General features: G+C 39.9%; 2 protein-coding genes across 2 annotated transcripts in view; one reads left to right on the forward strand and one right to left on the reverse strand.

The window, feature by feature from the left end:
• LOC127160514 (integrin alpha-M-like) overlaps positions 1-142 on the forward strand; it is a 14,712-nt gene extending 14,570 nt beyond the window's left edge. Inside the window, exon 12 of the mRNA XM_051103149.1 lies at positions 21-142. Within this exon, the coding sequence (XP_050959106.1) occupies positions 21-142 (122 nt within the window). The remainder of the gene's footprint in view (positions 1-20) is intronic.
• A 1,127-nt stretch (positions 143-1,269) lies between these two features.
• On the reverse strand, positions 1,270-17,868 carry LOC127160516 (integrin alpha-M-like). The gene is given in 21 exon segments (XM_051103150.1): positions 1,270-1,353; positions 1,511-1,652; positions 3,589-3,662; positions 9,156-9,172; positions 9,175-9,286; positions 9,448-9,596; positions 10,176-10,312; positions 10,403-10,536; positions 11,045-11,248; positions 11,358-11,504; positions 11,616-11,755; positions 11,840-11,957; positions 12,899-12,972; positions 13,086-13,236; positions 13,746-13,899; positions 14,136-14,281; positions 14,382-14,512; positions 14,624-14,735; positions 15,824-15,894; positions 16,005-16,108; positions 17,758-17,868. Coding segments are annotated over 21 exon segments (2,493 nt in total). The 5' UTR covers positions 17,850-17,868.
• Positions 17,869-24,359: the final 6,491 nt, after the last annotated feature.

Here is a 24,359-nt window from a genome sequence, read left to right on the forward strand (position 1 = left end):
CCATGGGAGATTCCCATCAGGAGGATCTCCTCTCACAGGCAGGGAGTACCATCCTGCACCCCCGCCCGGAGCTGTGGAAGCTGTGGGTGTGGCCCTGAGGGGCACAGCTCATAGCTTCTGGTCTCTCAACCGAGGTTGTTGAGACCATCCTCCAGTCAGAGCTCCCTCTACGAGGGAACTGTATGCCCTGAAGTGGAAGCTTTTCACTTCATGGTGTGGAGAACGCCTGCAAGACCCAGTTAACTGCCCAGTTGGTACAGTACTGGAGTTCTTGCAGGCCCGCTTCTCCACAGGGTTATCCCACTCCACCCTGAAGGTCTACGTGGCGGCGATCTCGGCCTACCACGCCCCTCTTGGTGGTATGTCAGTGGGTAAAGACCCCTTTGGTGGTACGTTTCCTCCGCGGTTTGCTGAGGCTGAGGCCTCGGTACGACCTCATGTCCCTACGTGGGACCTGGCTGTGGTGCTTGAGGCCCTCTGTAGGAGATTTCGGTTCAGTTTCTCACCATTAAAACTGCGCTGTTGCTAGCCTTAACCTCCCTCAGCGGGTTGGGGACCTGCAGGCCCTTTCGGTAGCCCCTTTTCATTTAGAGTTTGCTCCTGGCATGTCCAAAGCCTTTCTTTACTCCAGAGCAGGGTATGTCCCTAAGGTCCCTACCACTACAGCCGGTTGTGCTCCAGGCTTTCTGTCCTCCTCCCTTTCGGGAGCCTGACCAGCAGAAGCATAATTGTATGTGTCCAGTATGTGCATTAGATGCCTATGTCCACAGAGCTGCCCTGTGGCGTAAGTCAGACCAGCTGTTTGTGTGTTATGGTCCCCCTAAGAAGGGTCATCCTGCTACGAAGCAGACCCTAAGCAGATGGATTGTGGATGCCATTTCTACAGCTTATGAGTCCTCTGACCTCCCTCGCCGCTGGGGGTCAAGGCCCCTCTACCCGTGCTATGGCTGCCTCCAAAGCCCTTATGTTAGGTGTTCCAATTCAGGACATCTGTAATGCTGCGGGATGGTCCACGCCCCTCACCTTTGTTAGGTTTTACAACCTAGATGTCCGAGCCACTCCTGGCTCTTCTGTCTTTTTGCCCTAGCCTCTTCACTAGGCAGGGACTTGGAAATCTGGTGGTGTGGGCATCTCGTTCCCCTAGCGTTTTCGGACGCAGCTTGAGTTCCTGAAGGGGAACGTCCCAGGTTACGTATGTAACTCTGGTTCCCGAGGAATGAGAGGCAGCGTCTCGATCCATCCTTCCGGCATCCCTACCGAGCGCTCGCTTCATTCTCCGAAGCTGACGCCGGCTCCGTCGCACGTGCTTTTATGCTTCCTGGTCGATGACGTCACCTGCCCGTGACGTTCTGCCTTTCGATTGGCCAGATTACACATGTGTTCAGAGCGTGGTTCCGCCAAAGGCGTTCCCTAGCGTTTTTCGGACGCAGCGTCTCGTTCCCTCGGGGAACCAGGATTACATACGTAACCTGGGACGTTATTTTCTTTGTTAAAATCATATAAGTTTTACCTGTTTAGATATGATTCTCCTGTAGGAAAGTCCAAAGGGGTAGCTGAGGGTGAAGAATGTGTTGTATGAGTTTTCTCCCCTGTTCTCTACAAACACTGTCATGTTGATTTCCTGCATGATGCCAACCTCTATATTTGTAGATCTGGATCACAGAAACAAAAAGAAAAAAAAATTCACTTGAAAGCTTTCACAAGGTTGATTCACGGCATATTGGCAGCACTGAACATAAACAATGCCACTGAACCAAAAAGAACTCAAAAAGAACAAATTTTGCTGATTATTGCTGATGAAAATTTGGGCTGCACTTATCGGTTGGACCTGGGAAAACGTTTGGAGAACTATAGACTGCCAAAAGTTATAGCTAAACAATAAGAAGAGTGCAAAAACTGTCTGAGGTACAAAAGGTTTTGTGGTTGGCCCACATGAACCAAGATTTCCAAGGCAAGAATCTTGACAACATTAGTGTCTGTTCTTATCATTTCTGGTCAGGTAGGTGAAGTATTAGGCTAATATCTTAATTAATACTGCTTGTACATATCTTTACCACCTATTAACTTTAGGTAATAAGCCTTTCTCTATATGATTTAGCAACTTCCACGCATTTTTTCCCATGGTATAGGCACCATAAATTAGCAGAACAACATATTTAGCAGTACATTAACTGTGCAATCAAGGCTGTTGTTTACATTTGAGTATTTCCAATATGGTCACGTATCTGGGTAACTGACCAAACCGTGACGCAAGTGCAAACCCTCTATTAGAGCACACCTGTTTTATACTGTGTTTGTTTCACTGTGTATTTAAGACCTTCAGTTCTCTCTGTTCATAGTCTGGTGTATAGAGCACACTGTTATGTTGCTTCTTACCCTGGAATGTTGCCTTTGGTTTTGTACAAGTAATGTTATTATTTGCAGATTTATTTGTGTTGTTCTTTAATACACTGACCAAAATTATAAATGCAACACTTTTGTTTTTGCCCCCATTTTTCATGAGCTGAACTCAAAGATCTAAGACTTTTTCTATGTACACAAATATTTTCTCAAATATTGTTCACTCGGCATAATCCATCCACCTAACAGGTGTGGCATATCAAGATGCTGATTTAGATGGCATGATTATTACACAGGTGTGCCTTAGGCTGGCCAAAATAACAGGCCACTCTAAAATTACCACCAGAGCTGTTGCCCGTGAATTGAATGTTAATTTCTCTACCATAAGTCGTCTCCAAAGGCGTTTCAGAGAATTTGGCAGTACATCCAACCGGCCTCACAACCGCAGACCACGTGTAACCACACCAGCCCAGGACCTCCACATCCAGCATCTTCACCTCCAAGATCGTCTGAGACCAGCCACCCGGACAGCTGCTGCAACAATCGTGATGAGATCCTGAGGCCCATTGTTGTGCCATTCACCTCATGTTGTAGCATGATAATGCACAGCCCCATGTTGCAAGGATCTGTACACAATTCCTGGAAGCTGAAAACCTCCCAGTTCTTGCATAGCCAGCATACTCACCGGACATGTCACCCATTGAGCATGTTTGGGATGCTCTGGATCGGCATATACAACAGCGTGTTCCAGTTCCTGCCAATATCCAGCAACTTCGCACAGCCATTGAAGAGGAGTGGACCAACATTCCACAGGCCACAATAAAAAACCTGATCAACTTTATGCGAAGGAGATGTGTTGCACTACGTGAGGCAAATGGTGGTCACACCCGATACTGACTGGTTTTTGGACTCCCCCCCCCCGCCCAATACAGTAAAACTGCACATTTTAGAGTGGCCTTTTATTGTGGCCAGCCTAAGGCACACCTGTGAAATAATCATGCTGTCTAATCAGCATCTTGATATGTCACACCTGTGAGGTGGATGGATTATCTCGGCAAAGGAGAAGTGCTCATTAATACAGATTTAGACAGATTTGTGAACAATATTTGAGAGAAATAGGCCTTTTGTGCACATAGAAAAAAGTCTTTGAGTTCAGCATATGAAAAATGGGGGCAAAAACAAAAGCGTTGCATTTATAATTTTGGTCAGTGTATAATACAAAATAACTAAATGTAAATATTTGCTCACCCAGAGAAATTGAAATCCATCCTGAGATCATCAATGCAAATGTCATCACGTCCACAATTTATCTCAAAGTCCAGCTGTGGAATGAAGATATTAAGATATTTAGATATACATTATGGGGGGAAAAAAAAGATAATAATAAATAAATAAATAAAATCATAAAAAAAAATCTCAAATTACACTGGGTATATAGTAGTTAATGTGTTTAGACCATTGGTCTCAAACTCAATTCCTGGAGGGCCACAGCACAGTTTTACTCCAATCCTAATGAAACACACCTGATCCAACTAATCAAGGTCTTCAGGATTACTAGAAACTATTAAGCAGATGTGAGTTGGAGCTGGTTGGAGCTAAACTCTGCAGAGCTGCGGCCCTCCAGGAACTGAGTTTGAGACCACTAGTTTAGACATACAGTGCTGCTTGAAAGTTTGTGAACCCTTTATAATTTTCTATATTTCTGCATAAACATGACCTAAAACATCATCAGATTTTCACACAAGTCCTGAAAGTAGAGAGGAATATATTTAAATATTTTATTTGTCACTTATTTATTGAATGTTATATATTTGTGCATTGCAAAAATATGTGAATCTCTAGGATTAGCTGTTAATTTGTGTCACGAATCTGGTCGGTGTCCCACGGTCCGCTCACCACCAGATGTCACTCTCACCCTATCTCACACGGACTGTTGCACTACACCCCGGACTACATTCCCCATCAGCCATTGTACTTCACCCGCGACCAATCAGCGGCGCTATAAAAGCCCCGGTCTTTCCCCTTGCAAACCACGGAGTATTGTGAGTTGTTGTTGATTTTCCAGTGTTAGCTTCCCTAGTTTCCCTTGTTCCCGTGTTTTGCTCTCTCGCCTGGTCATCTCGGTAATGGCGACCGCGCGTCCCACCCGCAGGTTGGCGGTCACGCCGGAGCACGATCCCACAAACACGTTTGCCGCCTGGATCGCTCGTGAAATGGCGGCCGTGCAGGAGCGCGCTCAAGCAATGGCGACGGCTGCGGAGAGCGCTCATCTAATCGCGGCGACTGCTGTGCCCGTTCACAAGATGGTGGCCGCGTTGGAGCGCGTTCATGATACAGCAGCGACAACAGAGCCCGTGCACAAAATGGCGGCGACTGCGGTGCCCATTTGCAAGATGGCGGCGACGGCGGAGCCCGTTCACAAGATGGCGGCGAAAACAGAGCTCCGTCACGTCACAGCTGCCATATCAGAACCATATAAAGTTGCAGGGGCATTTCCTGAGTCAAGTCAAGTTTCCAAGTCAAGCCAAGTTGCAGCTGTGTTTCCTGAGTCAAGTCAAGTTTCCAAGTCAAGCCAAGTTGCAGCTGTGTTTCCTGAGTCAAGTCAAGTTTCCAAGTCAAGTCAAGTTGCAGCGTTGTTTCCTGCGTCAAGTCAAGTTTCCAAGTCAAGTCAAGTTGCAGCTGTGTTTCCTGAGTCAAGTCAAGTTTCTGAGTCAAGCAAGATTACAGCTGCTGTTCCGGTGTCAAGCTGGAGCTGTGTTTCCTGCATCAAGTCAAGTCAGAGTTGCTCTTCCTAAGGCAAGTCAAGTTAAAGCTGTGTTTCCAGTGTCAGGTCAAGCTACTACTGTGGTTCCTGTGTCAAGTCAAATTACAGCTGTCGCTTCTGTCTCAAGTCAAGTTACAGCCATCATTCCCGAGTCAAGCACTGTCAAGATGGCTGCCACGCCAGCGCCACTGCACAAGATGGCTGCCACGCCAGAGCCACTGCACAAGATGGCTGCCACGCCAGAGCCACTGCACAAGATGGCTGCCACGCCAGAGCCACTGCACAAGATGGCTGCCACGCCAAAGCCTCAGCCTGCTAAAGCCCCGTCAGCCAAGCCAGTGCCAGCTAACGCCACGTCAGCCAAGCCACTGCCGGCTCAGGCCATCTCAGTCAAGCCACAGCCTGTTCACGTCATGTTTTCTGCTCCTGAGTCGGCACCCATCATGGCCACCCTTCCTGAAGTGGTCCCTGAGTCAAACAAGGTCACAGCCGTGGTCCCTGAGTCAAGTCATGTTCCGCCTGGCGGCCCAGAGCTTCGCTATGTCTCGTCTGACTTCCCAAGATCACGGCCTATCATGATGGCCCACGTGCTGGATTCACCCCTCATGGCTGTATGGGCAGCTAAAATGGCGCTCCTTCACGTCACGGCTGCTACCCCAGGGTCAAGTCAAGCTCCAGGGTCAAGTCAAGCCTTCAGGTCTGGCCAAGCAACTGAGTCAAGTCAAGCCAAGGCTGCTGTTCTCCAGGAGTCAGGCCAAGACACAGCTGTCCCCCATGAATCAAGCCAAGATACTGCTGTCGTTCCCCAGGAGTCAAGTCAGGACATAGCTGTGCCCCACGAGTCAAGCCAAGTCACAGCTGTTCCCCACGAGTCAAGTCACGTTACAGCTGTTGTTCCTGAGTCTAGCCATGTTGCTCCTGAGTCAAGTCATGTTACTGCTGATCTCCATGAGCCAAGTCAAGTCACCGCTGATCATCATGAGTCAAGTCAGTTCACAACTGGTCTTCACAACCCAGGCCAAGCCACAACCGATCTTCATGAATCAAGTCAAGTCACAGCCAGTCTCCACAAACCAAATCAAACCACAGCTGATCCTCATGAGCCAAGTGATGTTATTGCTGCTGTTCCCGAGTCAGGTCACGTCTCGTCTGACCGCCCAGAGTCAAGTCACGTCTCGTCTGAACTACCAGAGCCCTGTTACGTCTCGTCTATCTGTCCAGAACCTCACCACGTCTCGTCTGACCGCCCAGAGTCAAGTCACGTCTCGTCTGACCTACCAGAGCCCTGTCACATTTGTCTATCCGTCCAGAACCTCGCCATGTCTCGTCTGACCGCCCAGAGTCAAGTCACATTATGTCTGCCAGTGTGATGGCGATCACCATTCTCAGTATGTGGGCCGCACACTACACTCCAGAGGTCACATCTGTTCACAAGTCTGCCCCGGAGCTCCTGTCTGATCTCAAGCCTGCTCCAGAGCTCCTGTCTGATCTCAAGTCTGCTCCAGAGCTCCCCTCACTTGGAGAAGCCATGCCAATGCCTCCTGAGGTGTCAGCCTTGGCTGTAGATCCTCCCATGGAGGCGGCATCCCTCTACAACCTCTCTGCTTCTCCCCTTATTCTGTCTGCCTCCTCTGTCTCTGCTGTTCCTAGGTCCCAGGCCATAACGCGGTTTCCTGCTCCAGAGCTCCCGCCTGGTCTCAAGTCTGCTCCAGAGGTCCCGCCTGGTCTCAAGTCTGCTCCAGAGGTCCCGCCTGGTCTCAAGTCTGCTCCAGAGGTCCCGTCTGGTCTCAAGTCTGCTCCAGAGGTCCCGTCTGGTCTCAAGTCTGCTCCAGAGGTCCCGTCTGGTCTCAGGTCTGCTCCAGAGGCCTTCCCCATCAGAGAAGCAGTGCCAATGCCTCCAGAGGTGTCAGCGTCGGCTGTAGAACCTCCTATGGAGGCGGCGTTATCCTGTGGTCTCTCTGCTTCTCTCCCTGTTCTCTCTGCCTCCTCTGTCCCTGCTCTCCCCAGGTCCCAGTCCATGACGCGGGTTCCTGCTCAGCCCTGGAGGGCCCTGGCACCTCCTGTTCTGCCCTGGAGGGCTCCGCCTCCACCCTGGAGGGCTCCTGTGCCTCCTGCTCCGCCTCCGGCTCCGCCCTGGAGGGCTCCTGCTCCGCCTCCGCCCTGGAGGGCTCCTGCGCCTCCTGCTCCGCCTCCGGCCCCGCCCTGGAGGGTACCTGCTCTGTCGGTCCTGCCTCAATCACCAGGCCCTCCACATGGACCTGGCCCTCCAGCCCTCGCCCTGTCTCGCTCCCGCCCCACCGCTCCCCTGGACTGTTGCTCCCTTCGAGCGTCTGGAAGCCGCTCCTTGGGGGGGGGGCTATGTCACGAATCTGGTCGGTGTCCCACGGTCCGCTCACCACCAGATGTCACTCTCGCCCTATCTCACACGGACTGTTGCACTACACCCCGGACTACATTCCCCATCAGCCATTGTACTTCACCCGCGACCAATCAGTGGCGCTATAAAAGCCCCGGTCTTTCCCCTTGCAAACCACGGAGTATTGTGAGTTGTTGTTGATTTTCCAGTGTTAGCTTCCCTAGTTTCCCTTGTTCCCGTGTTTTGCTCTCTCGCCTGGTCATCTAGCTTTCGATGTCACGCGCCTGCCTTTTGGACTATCGCTCGTTTAAGGACTATTCTCTCGTCTCGCCTCTGACAGTCCTGTTGCCTTTGTTTGACCCTGCCTGTACGACCTTGTATCTGTCTCGTCCCTATAATAAAGCTCGCAGATGGATCCGCTCGCTTCTCGTCTCGTTCACTCCGTTACAATTTGAAGGTGAATTTAGAGTCCTTCTTTGGGTGTTTTAATTCAGTGGAATGACTACCAGGTGTCAGTGCGTTCCCTGTTTTATCTATCAAAATCTGATCATGTTTGTAGAAGTGAATTGTTTGTGAAAGTGAATAATGATCACTGAGGACCTCAGAAAAAGAGTTGCTGTTGCTCATCCGGCTGGAAAAAGTTACAAAACCACCTCTAAAGAGTTTGGACTCCACAAATCCACAGGCAGACTGTGTACAAATGGAGGAAATTCAAGAACACTGTTGCCCTCCCCAGGAATGGTCCACCAACAAAGATCACTCAAAAAAAAAAAAAAAAAAAAAGATGTGTAATAGTCTGTGAGATTGCAAAGGAAGCCATGGGCCATGCAGCAAGAAAACAACCACATTGGCTAATGTTGTCTAGAAGTCCATCATTAAGAAATGGTTAAACAACAAAGTTAAGTTGCAAGGAGAAAACCACAGCTAAAGATCATGTGGACAAGCCAGGGGCCTTAATCCAATTGAAATGTTGTGGAAGGACCTAAAGCAAACAGTGCATATAGGAGGAAACCCACAAACATCACAGAGTTGAAGTGGTTCTGTACTGAGGAATGGGCTAAAACTCCTACAAGCAGTTACAAGAAACTTTACCTGCAGTTATTCCTGCAAAATGGGGTCATCATATACTGAAACAAAGATTCACATACTGTTGCAACACACAGATATGTAACAATGGATCATTTTTCTCTCTCTTTGTTTACTTTCAGGACTTGAAAATCTGATGATGTTTTGGGTCATATTTATACAGAAATACAGAAAATTGTAAAGGGTTCACAAACGTTCAAGCAGCACTGTATGCCAAAAAGAGTGTTGGAAAATACAATAATACCATGTGTTTTGAGTTGGATAGTTCACCCAAAACTCACAATTCTGTCAACATTACTATTGTTTTTTTTTTTTTTTAAAAACTAAAGGAATCTATTTTGAAGAATGTTTTTTCCAATTAAAACCAATAAGGTCCAAAACAACACTCAACCCCATTGACTTTCAATGTAAGAACAAGCATACAAACATAGACATTAAGGACAAAAATATCTACAAACATTGTTAAAAAAAAATCTACAAATAAAAAAAAAAAAAAAGCAGAAAGAAAGAAAATCATACAGGTAACATACAATAAATAGTGGTGAGCTATCCTTTAACATTACATCTGAAAAAGTGATGTTGCTTTGAAATTAGTTTGCTTTCTCTTACATTGTGGTCTGTCGTGTTTTTATTCCCGGCAGCAGTATTGGCCTTATGTTTTGCAATGTGGCAGATGGTAGACCCTCAAAAGTGAATGTTAACTGATTGGACAACGGGTTCAGAGCATCTTCTGAGAAACCCTGATAGGATACATATAGGATATTCATGTACCATTAAATCATGATTTTCAGTTTGTGTTGGCACATTGTTGTACATTATTCCCATTCAAAATCAATATTTCATACAGCCAGAATAACAGACTCTGATATTTAAAAATTATGAGAAAATGTTTCAGACTTACATCTATAAAGAAAGGATGGCTATTGCAAGTTTCTTTCATGTTCATGTTCATCATGGAATTGTGGAAGCGGTTTTTGGGTGTGAAATATGCACGATATTTCTGACGCTTGGCATCCAGCGTTATGGTGTAATTAATATTTGCTGTTAAGCCTAGATAATAAACATAAAATGTATCACAAATACAGTAAAAACAATAATTTTGTGACATATTACAATTTTAAAAATAAAGTGAAAATAATGTGATTTATTATCACATTACATGAAGTGCACTTTAAATTATTTTTAATAATAATAATAATATTTTAATTATAATTATTAATTATTATTAATAAATAAATAAAATACTGACCCCCAAATTTTAGTCATATCTGTTGCTGACTCTGATAATTTTATGTCTACTTACATGAATCTCACTCTCAAAATGAATAAAACTTGTGTTTAAAGCTTAAGTCTGTGTCACTAGTTATGCCAACATAAGTCTGTTTTTTTCTGAACACGCCCCCTTAATGCCATTGGCTGGTCCAACCAATAGTTCTGCCCCCAAATTCATGCCATTGTTGAGCCAATGCTGCTGACTTGGAATTATCATGTAAATATTTTGGTACACAGTAGCAAGTAAACTTATAGTTGTATCTGTGGTTTAAACTGGCATAGGAGAAACTATCTGCACATTAAAACTATCTGCACACACTTTACAACATCAAAGAATATTTCTAATTCTGGATAAACCTCTTATGTTGTGATTGTATGGTCGCATGGTGAAGCACACTGTCATGGTGTTTTTCAGTGACTGGTCTGTTCCACTGGTTGGTATTTTGGATGGGTTGTAAGTTACTTTGGTTTCCAAATACATGATGGGTCTGGACCTGAATGATTGACATATAACGCATATGAATGATCATGACTAAATCTGTGTTTTTCTATATATTTAGAGTTCTTTATAAAACAAAACACACCTGAGAAGCAGAACTGCTCCCATGGAGCCAACAGCAATATCAGGAAGGCTGTCTGCACTCTGATCTAGAGAGGACTGACTCAACGAAATCCCAAAGAACCGCAAACCTGGTTGCACAGATAACCCAGCAATCCTCTGTCATCACATACAGTGAAGGAAAGCAGGAAAATGAGATAAAGAGGATTTCAGGATGGAAGGTCAGTAATAAGACAATTATAATAGGCACTGACCACAAACAGTGGTCAACAAGATATTTTTGTTGGTGTGTTTTGACAATGAACACTTGGAATGTTGCTCTGCAATTATTGATAAAATAATTTCCAGTACATTAAAGAAAATGATCTGTTTTTTTCTTACAACAACTTATCCTTGACATAATGGTTATGCTTGACGAATGTAATCAAATCTATAATCAGTTAAAAAAATTAAGAACATGCTTAATTTAGATTAGCTTTTTTTTTCAAATATTAAAAGGTAAAATATCTAATAGTTCTTACAAAAAAACGTAAGATTTGTGTTTCTAAAGCTTTACAAGTAAATAACAGAACATGTTTTTATCCTATTTGTGCAAAGTATCAAAACAGCGGTTTTAACTGTTAATTTTTATATTTTTTATTATTAACTCTTTTCCCACCCATCGCACCTGTGAGTATCTGGGAATTATTTCATATGGTCCTCCACTGAAGATGTAGATGCTGCCCTGTCCGTCTTCCTCTAAAGGAGCTCCAATCAGCACATCCATGTAACCATCACCATTCAGATCTGCTGGACTGGCCAAAGACGAGCCAAACCGACCCCTTTGACCTGCCATTCCCACCAGCACCGTATCCGAAAAAATGAAGGACGACTATGAAGATAGACCAGAGAGAAGTAAACAAACAAACAAATCAAATATCTAAACTTAAATCAGAACAGATTTTCAAAATGATCTAAAACATTTAATCCCCATCACTTACCCTGCGGTTGAAGGTGTAAACAAACACTTTGCCTTCCTGGTCAGGCTCTATGTATGTTGGTGCCGATACCAACAGGAGGTCTGTTCTAGAGTCACTGTTCAAATCCACCACACAAAGCTCAGCTCCAAAATATGAGCCAATCTGAGGCTGATAAAAGGGAAAGGGAAGCTATATAGTTTAACACACAGTCTAGTTTGAGCTTACTTTCACTTGTTTGTGCAGTGTGCTAATATTTTACACAAATACAAGATTTATAACCTTAGGAGGATCCAGTTCCTGTAATTTGCTTGGAATACTATCAATTCTTGAAACAGTTACTTGTCCCTTATGCTTGTGTCTTGGTGCTCCCATGACTGCATACTTTGTTCTGGACATTGTTGCTATTGCCAAGGAATAACCTGTAAACAAAATAGACTTTAGAAAATATTCTGATGTATTTGACTGATTTATTTTGATTTACACTGTCAAAAAATAAATCTTACCTAAATAACTGTCATGCTCACTTCCAACTTGAAATACATTTAACTGATTATTTTGTGTGTACAGCTGATATCCACCCTTCCACTGGAAAGCTCCCACTGCAGTCATTATCATATCTGTCTGAGTGCATAATATTATAGGAATGATAAGCTGCTTGTATTACAAGTTCTGTTTAGGGCTTTTAACACTTGAAATATTATCTATTGGTCATTCTAAACAAATTCCTGGTTATCTTACTTCATGCGTTTCAGTTAACAATTAATCCTGTGTATTTATCAACTGACAAATAAATGTAATAAACAAGAGACTAAAAAAGAATTTCCATGTTCTTCCCATAAAAATATGTTTTATCATCTTCGGAAAGCATGTTTTCTTTCTTTCACTGTCTTTCAAAATAACACCTCAAAATTGTCACAAAAAGAGGTAAACCTAAATTGTTCTTCAATTAAGTAAGTACTGACAATAAATTTAGAATTAATGTAAAAACAACAACAACAACAAAATTACTATGCTATAGTGGGGGAAAAGCATAATCAGCATGCAAATGCTTGAATTAAATTAAACAGAACAGTAAAGACAGCAATTCAACAGCTCCCAATTTAATAGTAATACATTGTAAAATCAATGTGTTACTTGGGTTTCTTTGTATTTATTTCTGAAATTTACTAGCAAAGTGAAAAAAAAAAAAAAAAAAAATAGTGAAAATGTAAGTGAAAAGTGAAAAGTAAAAATTTTGTTGTTTTATCCGGCTGTAAACTATTACAATTTTAAAAAAAAAGATATATCACCAACATGTAAAAAGTGTTTTGTTTGTTTGTTTGTTTTATCTGCCTGTATTTACTTTTACTTTTACAACAACCAAGTAAAAGATATAAACAAACACGTGAAAAACAGGTTGGTTAAAACAAAACATGCCTGTTTTCATTTCAGGCTGTCTTCATTTCAAAGCAACAAAATGTGATTTCTTAAAAGGGATTATTTTCTGTACCCACTGTATGTATTTCACATTTTTAATTTTCATACAATGTCTTTTTAAGTTTGATGTAATGTAGTATAATTACATTTGATGTTAATGCTGCACTAAACCCATCCTGTGCAAACTCCATCCGAGATGAATCACCAGTGGTCTGGGTTCCTAGCAAATAAAAGAAGAAACAACACAGTTAACTAGTTGAATATTATTATTATTATTATTATTATTATTATTATTATTATTATAAATCAGCCATATTTCCTCTGCAAACATACCTTCAATGGCAATAATGTTCTCTTTGAGTTGTTCACGAATGCTGGCCAGCGCGTCAAAGTCAGTTACTTTAAACACATGCTTATTGGTGGGTAAAGATGCAATAGTCGCTAGCTCATTTATTGCTTTGTCAACATTAAAAGCATTGCCAACCTAAGAAAAATTCAAAGGGGGGATAATGCTTCATAAATATAATGTTTATAACTTCTGGCATAATTTATTCAACCTCATGTCATTCCAAATGTGTATGCTTTTTTTTTCTTTCTGAACACAAAATAAATTATATTTAAAAGAATGTTTCATATGTTTTTGGCCATAAAATGAAGTTCAGTCTAAAACAAAACAACACTGGTTCCCAAAAACTTTGGCCAGTCTGGACAAACCTGGAAAAATTATTTAAAAAGCCCCAGCCTGACCAGCTAAGACCAGGCTGGATGAAAAAAAAAAAGCCAACCAGCTTAGGCTGGTTTTAGCTGTTTTTTTTTTTTTTCAAGGGAAGGAAGTGAGTTGTACAGGTTTGTAATGACATAGGCGGTGAGTAAATGATGACTGAATTTCCATTTTACGTATACATTTAATTTACACAGTGAACAAAATCATTTTGAAAACTTAAAATATTTTACAAGACAAACACATAAGGAAGGGCTACATATTGATCTTACCCCAATAGCATATCGCGTTATTTTTTTGGCTTGTGCTTGTTGAACAGCTTCAGTCAGTGAATCATCTTTATCAGTTGATTCACCATCTGTGATAACAACCAGAATTTTGCTGGCTGATGGTCTTGCACCTCCTTCACTTACAAATAGCTCTCTCCTGTTAATAGGAAATAGTACAGAATATTTAAATAATAAATAGTTTAATGATGCAACTGTATACAATATGTTTCTTATTAAGTTCATATTATTCATTGTCTTAGTTTTTTTTTTTTTAAGTGTTTTACAATTAGGTTGTAATTTTGTTCTGTGCTCATCAGTCTCATCAGATTTTCTGTCAGAAGTATTGTATGGTTAAATAGAATTTTAATTAAAATATCAGCAAGCATGTCTTACACAAGTTGTTTTATAGCTTTTGCAGTGTTGGTCCATCCCTTCTTTTGATCTATCTTAGTCACTGCGTCTTCCCATGACTTGGCGTTTTTGACTTGTTGAAACTTGTGATGAATGAAACAGTTTGTAGAAAACTGTGCAATGGCAAACTGTAACAGATAGAGATAGATTTAGTTCCTGGTGCTATGAAAACTAGTGTTAAAAAATCAAATATAATCTAGAACATAATAAATGCATTAATCATCCTACCTGTGTGTCATGGTCTATAAAACTTTTGATCATTTCTATAACAAAATTCTTCATCTTATTAAAATCCACATAATTTACACTCCCAGATCCATCCATTAAAAAAGCGATATCAATTTGAGATGTCGGGCATTCTGAGGTTGGAGAAAAAAGAAGTGCATCATGTTTTCATCAATCTGAAGCTCTGCAGTGATAATCGTGTCATATAGTATGAAGATTGATTTGTCACAACCCCATACAAATACCTCTCAGAGTCTTTGGCACAGATTTGCTCACAACATTATCTGAACTGATTTTAAAGCACATGCCATTGTAAGTGGTTACATCACAGTTCTTTGGTATGGTTGGACCACAAACCTGAGAGAAATTAAGATATTATTTTTAACATGACAAAATTTCATAATTTCATTATTTTTTCATTATCTTTATGACCAAAATCATGCTGATGTCCTTACTTTTTTACATTAGTACATGCACAGAATCTAGCATTTTTATTTCATGTTTTTGCAGTACAAATGTTAGCACTATTTAGGCTATCATAAAAGAATTTGTCTTAGCAATGTATAAAAACAGCAACAATATTTTATGTTCTCAAATTAACATACAACCCCAATTCCAAAATATTCTCAAAACACAAAACCCTAAAAAAAAAAAATGATTTTTTTCAAAATCCAAAAAAATCTTTATTTGATTTACAATCCTCTTTACAAAGAATATATTTCCAAATGTTTCACTGGCCAACTTAATTGTTTTTTTTTGTTTTTTTTTTTGTAAATATGAACAAATTTTGATTTTAATAGCTGCAACACACTCCAAAAAAGGTGGAACAGGGGCATGTTTGCTACTGTGTCACATCAGCTTTCCTGCTCATTAGTCCATAGTCATCATTGTCTGCTTTTCCTTTTAATGACTAATCGTGCATTTTCAATAGGAAACAGATCTGCTGGCCTGTCAGTTACATCCACATGTGTCTACAAACCCACAATGTTGTAACATATGCAGAATGAGACCTGCCATTGTCTTGATCTAATAATCATGGACTTTCCATGAAAGATGCCATCTTGATGAAACAAGAGATGAAATTGATGTGCAGACTTTCAGCTTTAATTCAAACAAAAGTTTGAACAAAAAATATTTCATAAAATGCTAAGGAATTACAGCCATTTTTATACACAGTCCCTCCATTTTGCAGGGGCTCAGATGTAATTGGACAAATAAATATAATCATTAATAAAATGTTTATTTTTAATATTTTGTTGAAATCAGGAGATTGACCTGCCCATTGCAGAATATTCCACTTTTTTACCTTCAAAAAATCCTGGGTTGATTTTGATCATGAGCTGTTGCAAGCCTTCTCTATACTTTTTTCTTTCCATCATTTTGGTACAGGTTTCTAAAATATGCTTTTCCCAATGTTTCTTGATTTGGGGTTATATGAAACTTACCACTGCTCTTGAAGACTGAGGATCTAGGGTCATTGAAAGTCCAAGGGACATGTTGACAGCCTCATCAGGGACTTTGTTAAATAAGAAGATTAAATATTTATTATCATAAATAATAAAACTATCAATCTATTTTCATACTTAAAAGCATCATTTAAAAAAAAAATAAAATAAAATTAATTACCAGAAATGGCCACTGGCATGCAGTTTCCTTTGGTGACAGAACAGTCATAAATTTGTCCTCTTTTAGTTTGACTGAGATGTAAGAAAGGATCACTCACAAGCAGACTATGGAACAAGGCAGAAAGAACATGAACATTTTTTTTTAATTATTTTTATTTTTTTTAAGAGGAATCTGTGGCATTCTTGGCTGAGTATGCTGGGCAAAAATAATAGACAAAAAAAGTATGGACCTCAGCATATTTTTGGTTAGTGTTGCAAAATATCTTATATGACTGGAAATCACAGAAAAGAGAAATGAGTAACACTTTAGAATACAGTTCCATCATTAGTGAATAACTACAGGAACAAATGTCTAATGCATTAATAACATTCTAGTAACTACTACTGACTATCAAGAAATTCTGATTAACGAATCAGTAAGTAATAGTGCTCAGTTGAAAGTAGGAGTTTACTATTAGCTAATCAGTAACTACTATTTTTTCTCCCAAAGAACTACTAAGAACTACTATGTACAAGTTCATAATTAATGTGAATGCAGCAAAATGTATAACTAATTCTAAAGTAAAGATCACGATAACCCACTAGTAATGACTGGGGTATTACCAAATACTTCAGAAGGAATTACTATTTGTTTGGATCCGTATTCTAAAGTGAAGATTATGATAACGCTCTAGTAATGACTTAAATCATTGTAAGCTATTGAGGTATATGTAAGATTTTGGATAGTAATGACTCAAGTGTTACTGCATACTTCAGAAGGAATGACTAATTATTTGGATCCATATTCTAAAGTGAAGATCATGGTAACCCACTAGTAATGATTCAAGTGTTACCAAAGCCATCGGAAGTATAACTATCCAGAACCTTACAAAAACCCCAACAGTTTTTAATGACTTTAATCATTACTAAGGAGTTATCATGATCTTCGCTTTAGAATACGGATCCAAATAATTAGTAATTCTTTCTGAAGTATTTGGTAATACCCCAGTCATTACTAGTGGGTTACCATAATCTTCACTTTAGAATTAATTATACATTTTGCATTATTTATATTAATTATGAACATGTATATATTAGTTCTTAGTAGTTCTCTGGGAGATACGAAAAAAAAGTAGTAGTTACTGATTAGCTAATAGTGAACTACCACTCAACTGAGTGCTATGACTGACTAGTTTCATGTTAGATAATATTAGTTACTAGAATGTTAACAATGCATTAGTCATTTGTTTCTGTGTAGTTATACATTAATGAAGGAACTGTATTCTAAAGTGTTACCGAGAAATGGAAACTACTGGCAAAGGTGAGATTGAAGAGTTTTTCTTTCTGATTAAACTAATAAAGTTCAAATAAAAATTGTAACTGGACCAGAAGAGTCTCCCATGTCTCTGATTTATTTTAATTTAGTAATTAACAAATTTCTAGCTTGACCTACATTACAAGGACAACAGTAGCTAGTTGTAAAGTAGGGATGTATTTCCTTTGCATCACTTTCTGACCAAAAAAGAAAAACAGAAGCAAAATTGCACAACTCAGATGTAGAAACTTTAGCTGAAAACTTCAAAAGAAGGTCTTCTGTTGAACATTCTCGGAGTTTGTCATCTTAAGTGATTTTACTTGGGTAATTCATTGATTTGTTACACGCATTGCAGCTTTTGATTAGTAGCTTTAATATCCACATCAGTCCTTGATTTCAAATATTCTGTAGCTCTTAATGTTTGTTTTGAGTGATCTGTGGTAATGTGGAGTGAGCTCACCTTGCACCTTTCTGTATCACCTTATAGCCAAAGCCAGTGTTTTTATTGTTTGTGAAAGTCTTCCAGGTCTCAGGATCAATGTTGAAAGCCATTATTGAATGGCAAACTAACATGTAAAAGAAAGGAAAATGACAAGTCTTTAAATGAATTATAAAACTAAGTAACTTCCTCTGTAACGAGTTGTTGCAGATATTGCAATTTTTATAGCCAAAATATAAGTGGAAATTCTGCTTAAAATGGCCAAATTTTTAAGATATGTTAGTGCCTAGTTTCACCTTAGAATTATAAGGTTCTAGCTGACATTTTTTTTTTTTTTGTCAAAATTTAGTTATTTACATATTCTTATTCTGTGGCACAATATCTCAAAAGTGCTCAGAATGCATATAGAACCTTATAATTCCTTATAATAAACCTTGTCTGTGAAACTGAGGTATATCTATAAATAAATAGTCTTAGATTATATTTAAAGGGGTCATATGATGCGATTTCATGTTTTCCTTTGTCTTTGGAGTGTTACGAGCTCTTCGTGCATATATAAGATCTGTATAAAGTTGCAAAGATTAAAGTCTCAAACCCAAAGAAAAATGCTTTATAAAAGTTAAGACTCAGCCACACCTTCCTAAAACAGCTAATTCAAACACGCCCCCACAAATCTACATTATTGTGTGGGACGATTTGCAAAACACAACCCAAATGTATACGCAAAGAAAGAAGACGTAACTTTTATTCTTGCTGTGGAATTGTTGCAGCCGCCATGATGTGGAGACCCTGTGTGTTTCATTGCGAAAGCAAAACTACTTTGTTTGGCTCTCCAAATGCATACACAACTAGAAATCAGTGGTTAAGTTATATTTACAACACTGTAACACACACCCAGATTCTTATAGGACTGCACCACCTCAATGTCCTTACCCCGTGTACAAACAGGCTGTCGATGTGTCTTAGATCTGCGAAAATCGAACACCAGCTCTTAGTCTTTGTGGTGTTCAGAAGAAGACAGTTCTTATTAGTCCAATCACTGAAGGCCTTTACAAGATCCTTGTACTCCCCTTCCTGCCCATCCCTTATGCAAGCCACATCTGCTGTATCATCAGAATATTTCTGTGTATGGCAGGAATCCGAGTTGTATTTAAAGTCTGATGTAAATAGAGTGAACAAGAATGGGGCTAAAACAGTCCCCTGTGGTTCCCCAACCCTGCCCCGCTCAACACTGTATCGGAAACACAGTTCCTCAATCTGAATGTGTGCCCGCCCTGTTGATAAACAAAGGATCCACCCTCATGTGCTCAAGTTTATCTCTCAGGATGGGTGGCTTGATAGTACTAAATGCACTTGAAAAGTCAAAAAACATCATCCTCACATAACAGCCAGGCTCCTCCAAGTAGAAATAGGCCTGATGCAGCATATAGGGCGATACAGGGTGATTTTGAAGTTGAGGGAGAACATGAGATGGGAGTTTTTTTTTACATACCCTAACTGTCACGAACGGGATCAAAAACAGTCCAGGCAGAGTAAGACAAGATGAGCGTTTGGCATTAAAAAGTATATAAATTGTTTTATTAAATAACCAGTCGTTACGCTAGATAAGACCCTTCTTTCATGGCTGGAATCATTTACAACCGCATTTGGGATCGTTTGAAGCTGCATTTAAACTGCATTTTGGAAGTTCAAAATCAGGGCACCATATCAGTGCCTCTTCTACAGTAAAAGTCAGGGAACAATAAGAGGAAGGGGAGCCAGGGTCATAGAAAATTGTTGGTAAATTGCAGGATGAGAGGGAGCGGAGCCAGGTTTGTAGCAAGATGCTGGAGGAGGGGAGAGGGGGCCAGGTTTGTAGGAAGTTGCCCCAACTTTACAAGTGGTAGATGAACTGCAGTGTCAGTAAGCTGTAAGATGACTGAATAACAGGGAGGCTTGTAACTGCTGTAGTAGAAAGGGAGCGACTATGAGAAGTAATAATAGATCAATTTAAGGCTGGACGGCCACTGGCTAACACGTTCTCACTCCCAAGTCGTCACATATTGACGATTGGTCAGGACCACTTGGCGTCACTTTTTGACGCCCAGGGTACCCCGTCAGTGTCATTTTTTGACATGCAGGGTCCTCCATTGTTTTCAGTTGTTTGTCTTAATTTAATGGTTTGCATGCATTTGTAAAAACAGAAATTATTTTATATAAATATATACGTTCATTGGAGCACCTAATCCCAATATAAGTACAGTCACAGGTATTTATTGCAAAAACTGACCATAAACAAGAAGTATAAAAGCGTTACAAACAAGTCCTGTTGCATTCCGAGTCTTCTGAAGCCAGACAATATCCTTATGCAACTAACAGAAGGTTTTAATCACTGAAAATGATCCTGCTCCGTTAACGCTCTCACATTTCATTCAAGAAGATACACCTGAGCATTAGCCTGACGCAATCGGTCACGAGACACCCAAACCATTTGTTGACAAATGGTTAGGTTTAGGGGCAGGGGTTGGGTTAAATCAGGTTTGCCAACTCTCACGCATTTGGCGTGAGACACACGCTTTCAGGCTCTGTCTCAGGCTTTCATTCTTCCCATGTAAATCTCACGCCAAATTGGCAACCCTGGTTGCGATTTTAAACAAAGTTTCAGCTTTCAAATGTTGTAAGTTTTAATACTAAATTAAAATGATAAATACCGTTTTAGCGCACTTAGCGTTGCGTAAATCGTAAAATGTAACACCAGAGCCACTGAAAAACAGAGCTGAGACAAACTTTAAGTGTGTTCGACTTCATCTACGGCTACAGACGCCGATCAACGAGAGTAGCCGAGAGAAGTCGGGAGCGGAGTTGAAAACGGAGGCGTCAAGACGGACACTTTTTACTCTCGTTAGTGAAGCCCTCGTGGTGTTTGCATGCTCTATCACAGAAGAAGTGAATTAAATGCAATATTTATCAAATATACCGACTTTTCAAAAGCATCTTCATGAACAACAGAAACACGTTTCATACACTGCTTAATACAGCGCCATCTGAACAAGAATAATGATCAACATAAATATATACTATTTAAATACTAATAAAGTGGGGTTATATATGCTCTATCAGCTCTATATGCTTTATCAGTGTTTTATGATAGATCTGACTCAATATAACATTGTGACTACAGTAAAAACACTTGTATTGTTCTAAAAACACAGATTTGTCAGCATTATCGGACTTGAGGATGTTAGAATAAACCCAAAACACACGTGATCATTGACATGCGGTGAATCTGGCCAATTGTGGAACAGCCATGTGGTCATCAGAGCTCCTGCAACCGCTCTGAAGAAACTGCGCCGGCTGAGTCAGTCGGCTGCTCTCGAATCGCTATCGCGGTATTTTAATACCACACGTGACAGTCACGAGGCGTCGGCGCCGCCTCAAGTCGGACAAAATTTCTATCCTGCATACACTGCTTCAAGTCAGAACACACCTTTTGATCTCGCCCGCGTCGCCGCCACGCGGTCACGTGATTCACGGAGCTCTACAAACAAACCAACGTTGACAGTACATTTGAATGTGTTTAAGTAGGATAGAGACGACAGCTTCACTGTACAGGTAATTGCAGCAAATTTTGGTAAATATTACAGCATATTATGCACTGATTTTTACGTCGATAACATTTACAGTATAATTTTATTCGGGAGGGTGATGGAGGCAACCCTTGCGAAAATGTAACATAGTTTTACTACAAATAAAACCAAAAAAACATGGTTCCTATAGTTAAACCATGGTCACCACAAATTAACCATGATCTTGCTACACTAACCATAGTTTAACCATGGTATTTGTAGTATAACTATGGTTATACAAATGGTAATCAGTGCGCCAAAAAAATGGTTACTACACTTTTACTATAATAAAACCATAGTTATATATATATATATATATATATATATATATATATATATATATATATTTCTATTACTTATATTACAATTAGTGTACTATTTAAGGTTAAATAGAGCAAAGGGTTTTAAATTCCAGTGGAAAGAGGCAAATTAGAGTCATTTTCATTTGTAATGCCATGGTTTACCCACTAGGTACCTGTATGGCTTTGTACTAAATATACATGTATCTAGAATATTGCAGGTCATACCTGCTTACTTATTTTTAAGTTTTTCATTTGAATAAATATTTAGAAATGATTAAACACTATATTTTTAAATGTGAAATTTAAAAAGTTACTTACATCTTTTCACACAATGAATGCAGGCAAATACTGAAAAAAATAAAAAATAAAAAAAGCATTCAGCTGCATTTTTATCCCCTTATATGTACAGTATATACATATAAATAGATATAGAATCGAGATCGCCACCCCTCCCCCCAGCACAACCCCCCACTCCAAAACAAACAAACAAAAAAAAAATCTCACTCCAAGCTGAACTTAAAAGTTGGCAACCCTGGTTAAATGTGTAAATAGTGTAATATAAATTAAACTTTTTTGACTGTTCGCATTGATAAAAAAATAAATAAATCAATTACACCTCAACATATATACAATAATAGCAATATTATTACCCAATATATAATTTAATCATGACGATAAATTTCCCTGTGCCTTTCGCGTCAGCACATTGACGCCAAGAGTTTCTTATATTATTAGGATGACCACCTGGCAATAGGGCTGTTGCGGGACATAGTTGTGATTTTGCGGGACAATGCGGGACACGTGTGAGACTGATACATTTTCTACTGTTATGCTATGTAAATACTGATTACATCCGTTATGCGCTGATGTGTGTTTCTGAGCGCGCACAGGCAAACGTCTTTTTATGAGAGTGAAGAGAATCCACCTGCGAGTGAAGAGATGCTTGCGCATTTTGATGCATTACAATAATGCGCTGCAGACATTTGTCATTAAAACACCGCCATAGAAACAAACTATTTATCTCAAACTATTTATCCTCAAACAAACTATTAAAATAAGAAGAAAGTCGTGTCTGAAAGCTGCATCGATTTTTTTTAATTGATTAAAATGAATGGAGAATATCTTGTTTTTCCGTGTGCGCTCGACCATTTTTCGTATAGGTATTTCTAGATCACTTGATGAGGTCCGCAAATCCTTTGTGCAGAAACTATGCCAAAAAAAGAATAAACAAAAAGCATTCTTAAAAGGCAAAAGAACGCATGGACGTTTTCTTAATATGATCATTAAAAACCAACAGACTGATGAAAATGCGGGACATTTCCTCAGTATGCGACGTGCGGGACAAGGGGTGAAAATGCTGTGCGGTACAATGCAAAGCGGGACAAGTGGTCACCCTAATGTTAAGTACTGGAGGACCCTGCACATAGAAAAATGACGCTAAAGGGGTACCCTGAGCGTCCAGAAGTGACGCCAAAGGGGCCCTGCCCAAGCATCAATATATAGGAGTGAGAACATGTTACACTGGCAGCTCCATCAAACTTGCTGTAAAATAGGTTAAACTCATTGGCCCTGTCCATATCACCATCTGTTATCTGGCTGTTCTTCTTATATCCAGTGATATTTCTCATGCCTTTCCACACTTATTTCATGTTATCTTGCTGCAACTTCTTCTCCACTCTCTTTTTATAGTCTTTTTGGGTCTGCTTTAAACTCCTCTTCAGTTCATGTTGAACACACTTCTTCTCCCTGTCACCTTCTCTGAATGCCTGCTTTTTCTGATTAAGCAGTTTTAGGAAATTATTAGGAAAACAGTGTACCGTCCTTACTGGCATGACAGTGTCCCAACAAAAATTAACATAATCTGTAACAATGCCAACCATCCGATCAATATCCATGTCCCAACTGTTTTCCTGTGGCTCCAACAGCACATTCCACTTTTTTCTCAAACTTGCCTTACACAGGGTTTGTATGTAGGCTGTAGAAAGACCAGATTATGATCTGATTTCCCAAGTGGAGGTAGGGCTATAGCACTATAAACCTTCTGATATTTACATACAACCGATCTAATATCTTATTTTCCCTTGTGAGGCAGTCGACATACTGTAAAAAGCCAGTCAAGTGGAAGGTAAGGGTTACATGGTTAAAATCCCCTGAAATTGCGATAACTGCCTCTGGATGTCGAGTCTGAATTCTCTCAACAGTTTCATGAATGACGTCACACACCGCTGCTGCCTTCATTTCAGAAAGGCGGGGCAGAGAGGAGCAATAATAATGTAAAATATGTGGAAAATAATGTGTTTTTTGAACCTTTGAACTGTGTAAACACACTGCATTACATCAAACACACAAAATAATGTTCTTTTTAGCAACATCATATGACCCCTTTAAATGCTTATTTTTATGACCAAAGCTCTGTTGTTTTAAAAACACAATTCAATGCATTACAATGACAACTGAGAGATGAACAAATAAACATTCTTAAAAGATTGATGGTCATATTTGATACTGACATTTTAATGTGATTGATCTAAATTATGTACTGTATAGATAAACAACTAAATCTGTAAGTTGTTTCAGTCGTTTTAGTCCATGATTACTTTATAAAAATAAGTAAAGATTTTATAGCAAAAAGACACATTTTTCACAATTATAATAAAAGACTATTTGCTTGCTAAAAAAGCCTTATAAATTTGCATATCAAATATGTTACAGTGAA

This window comes from Labeo rohita, unplaced genomic scaffold (assembly GCF_022985175.1).
Source record: "Labeo rohita strain BAU-BD-2019 unplaced genomic scaffold, IGBB_LRoh.1.0 scaffold_372, whole genome shotgun sequence".
NCBI classification, from domain to species: domain Eukaryota; kingdom Metazoa; phylum Chordata; class Actinopteri; order Cypriniformes; family Cyprinidae; genus Labeo; species Labeo rohita.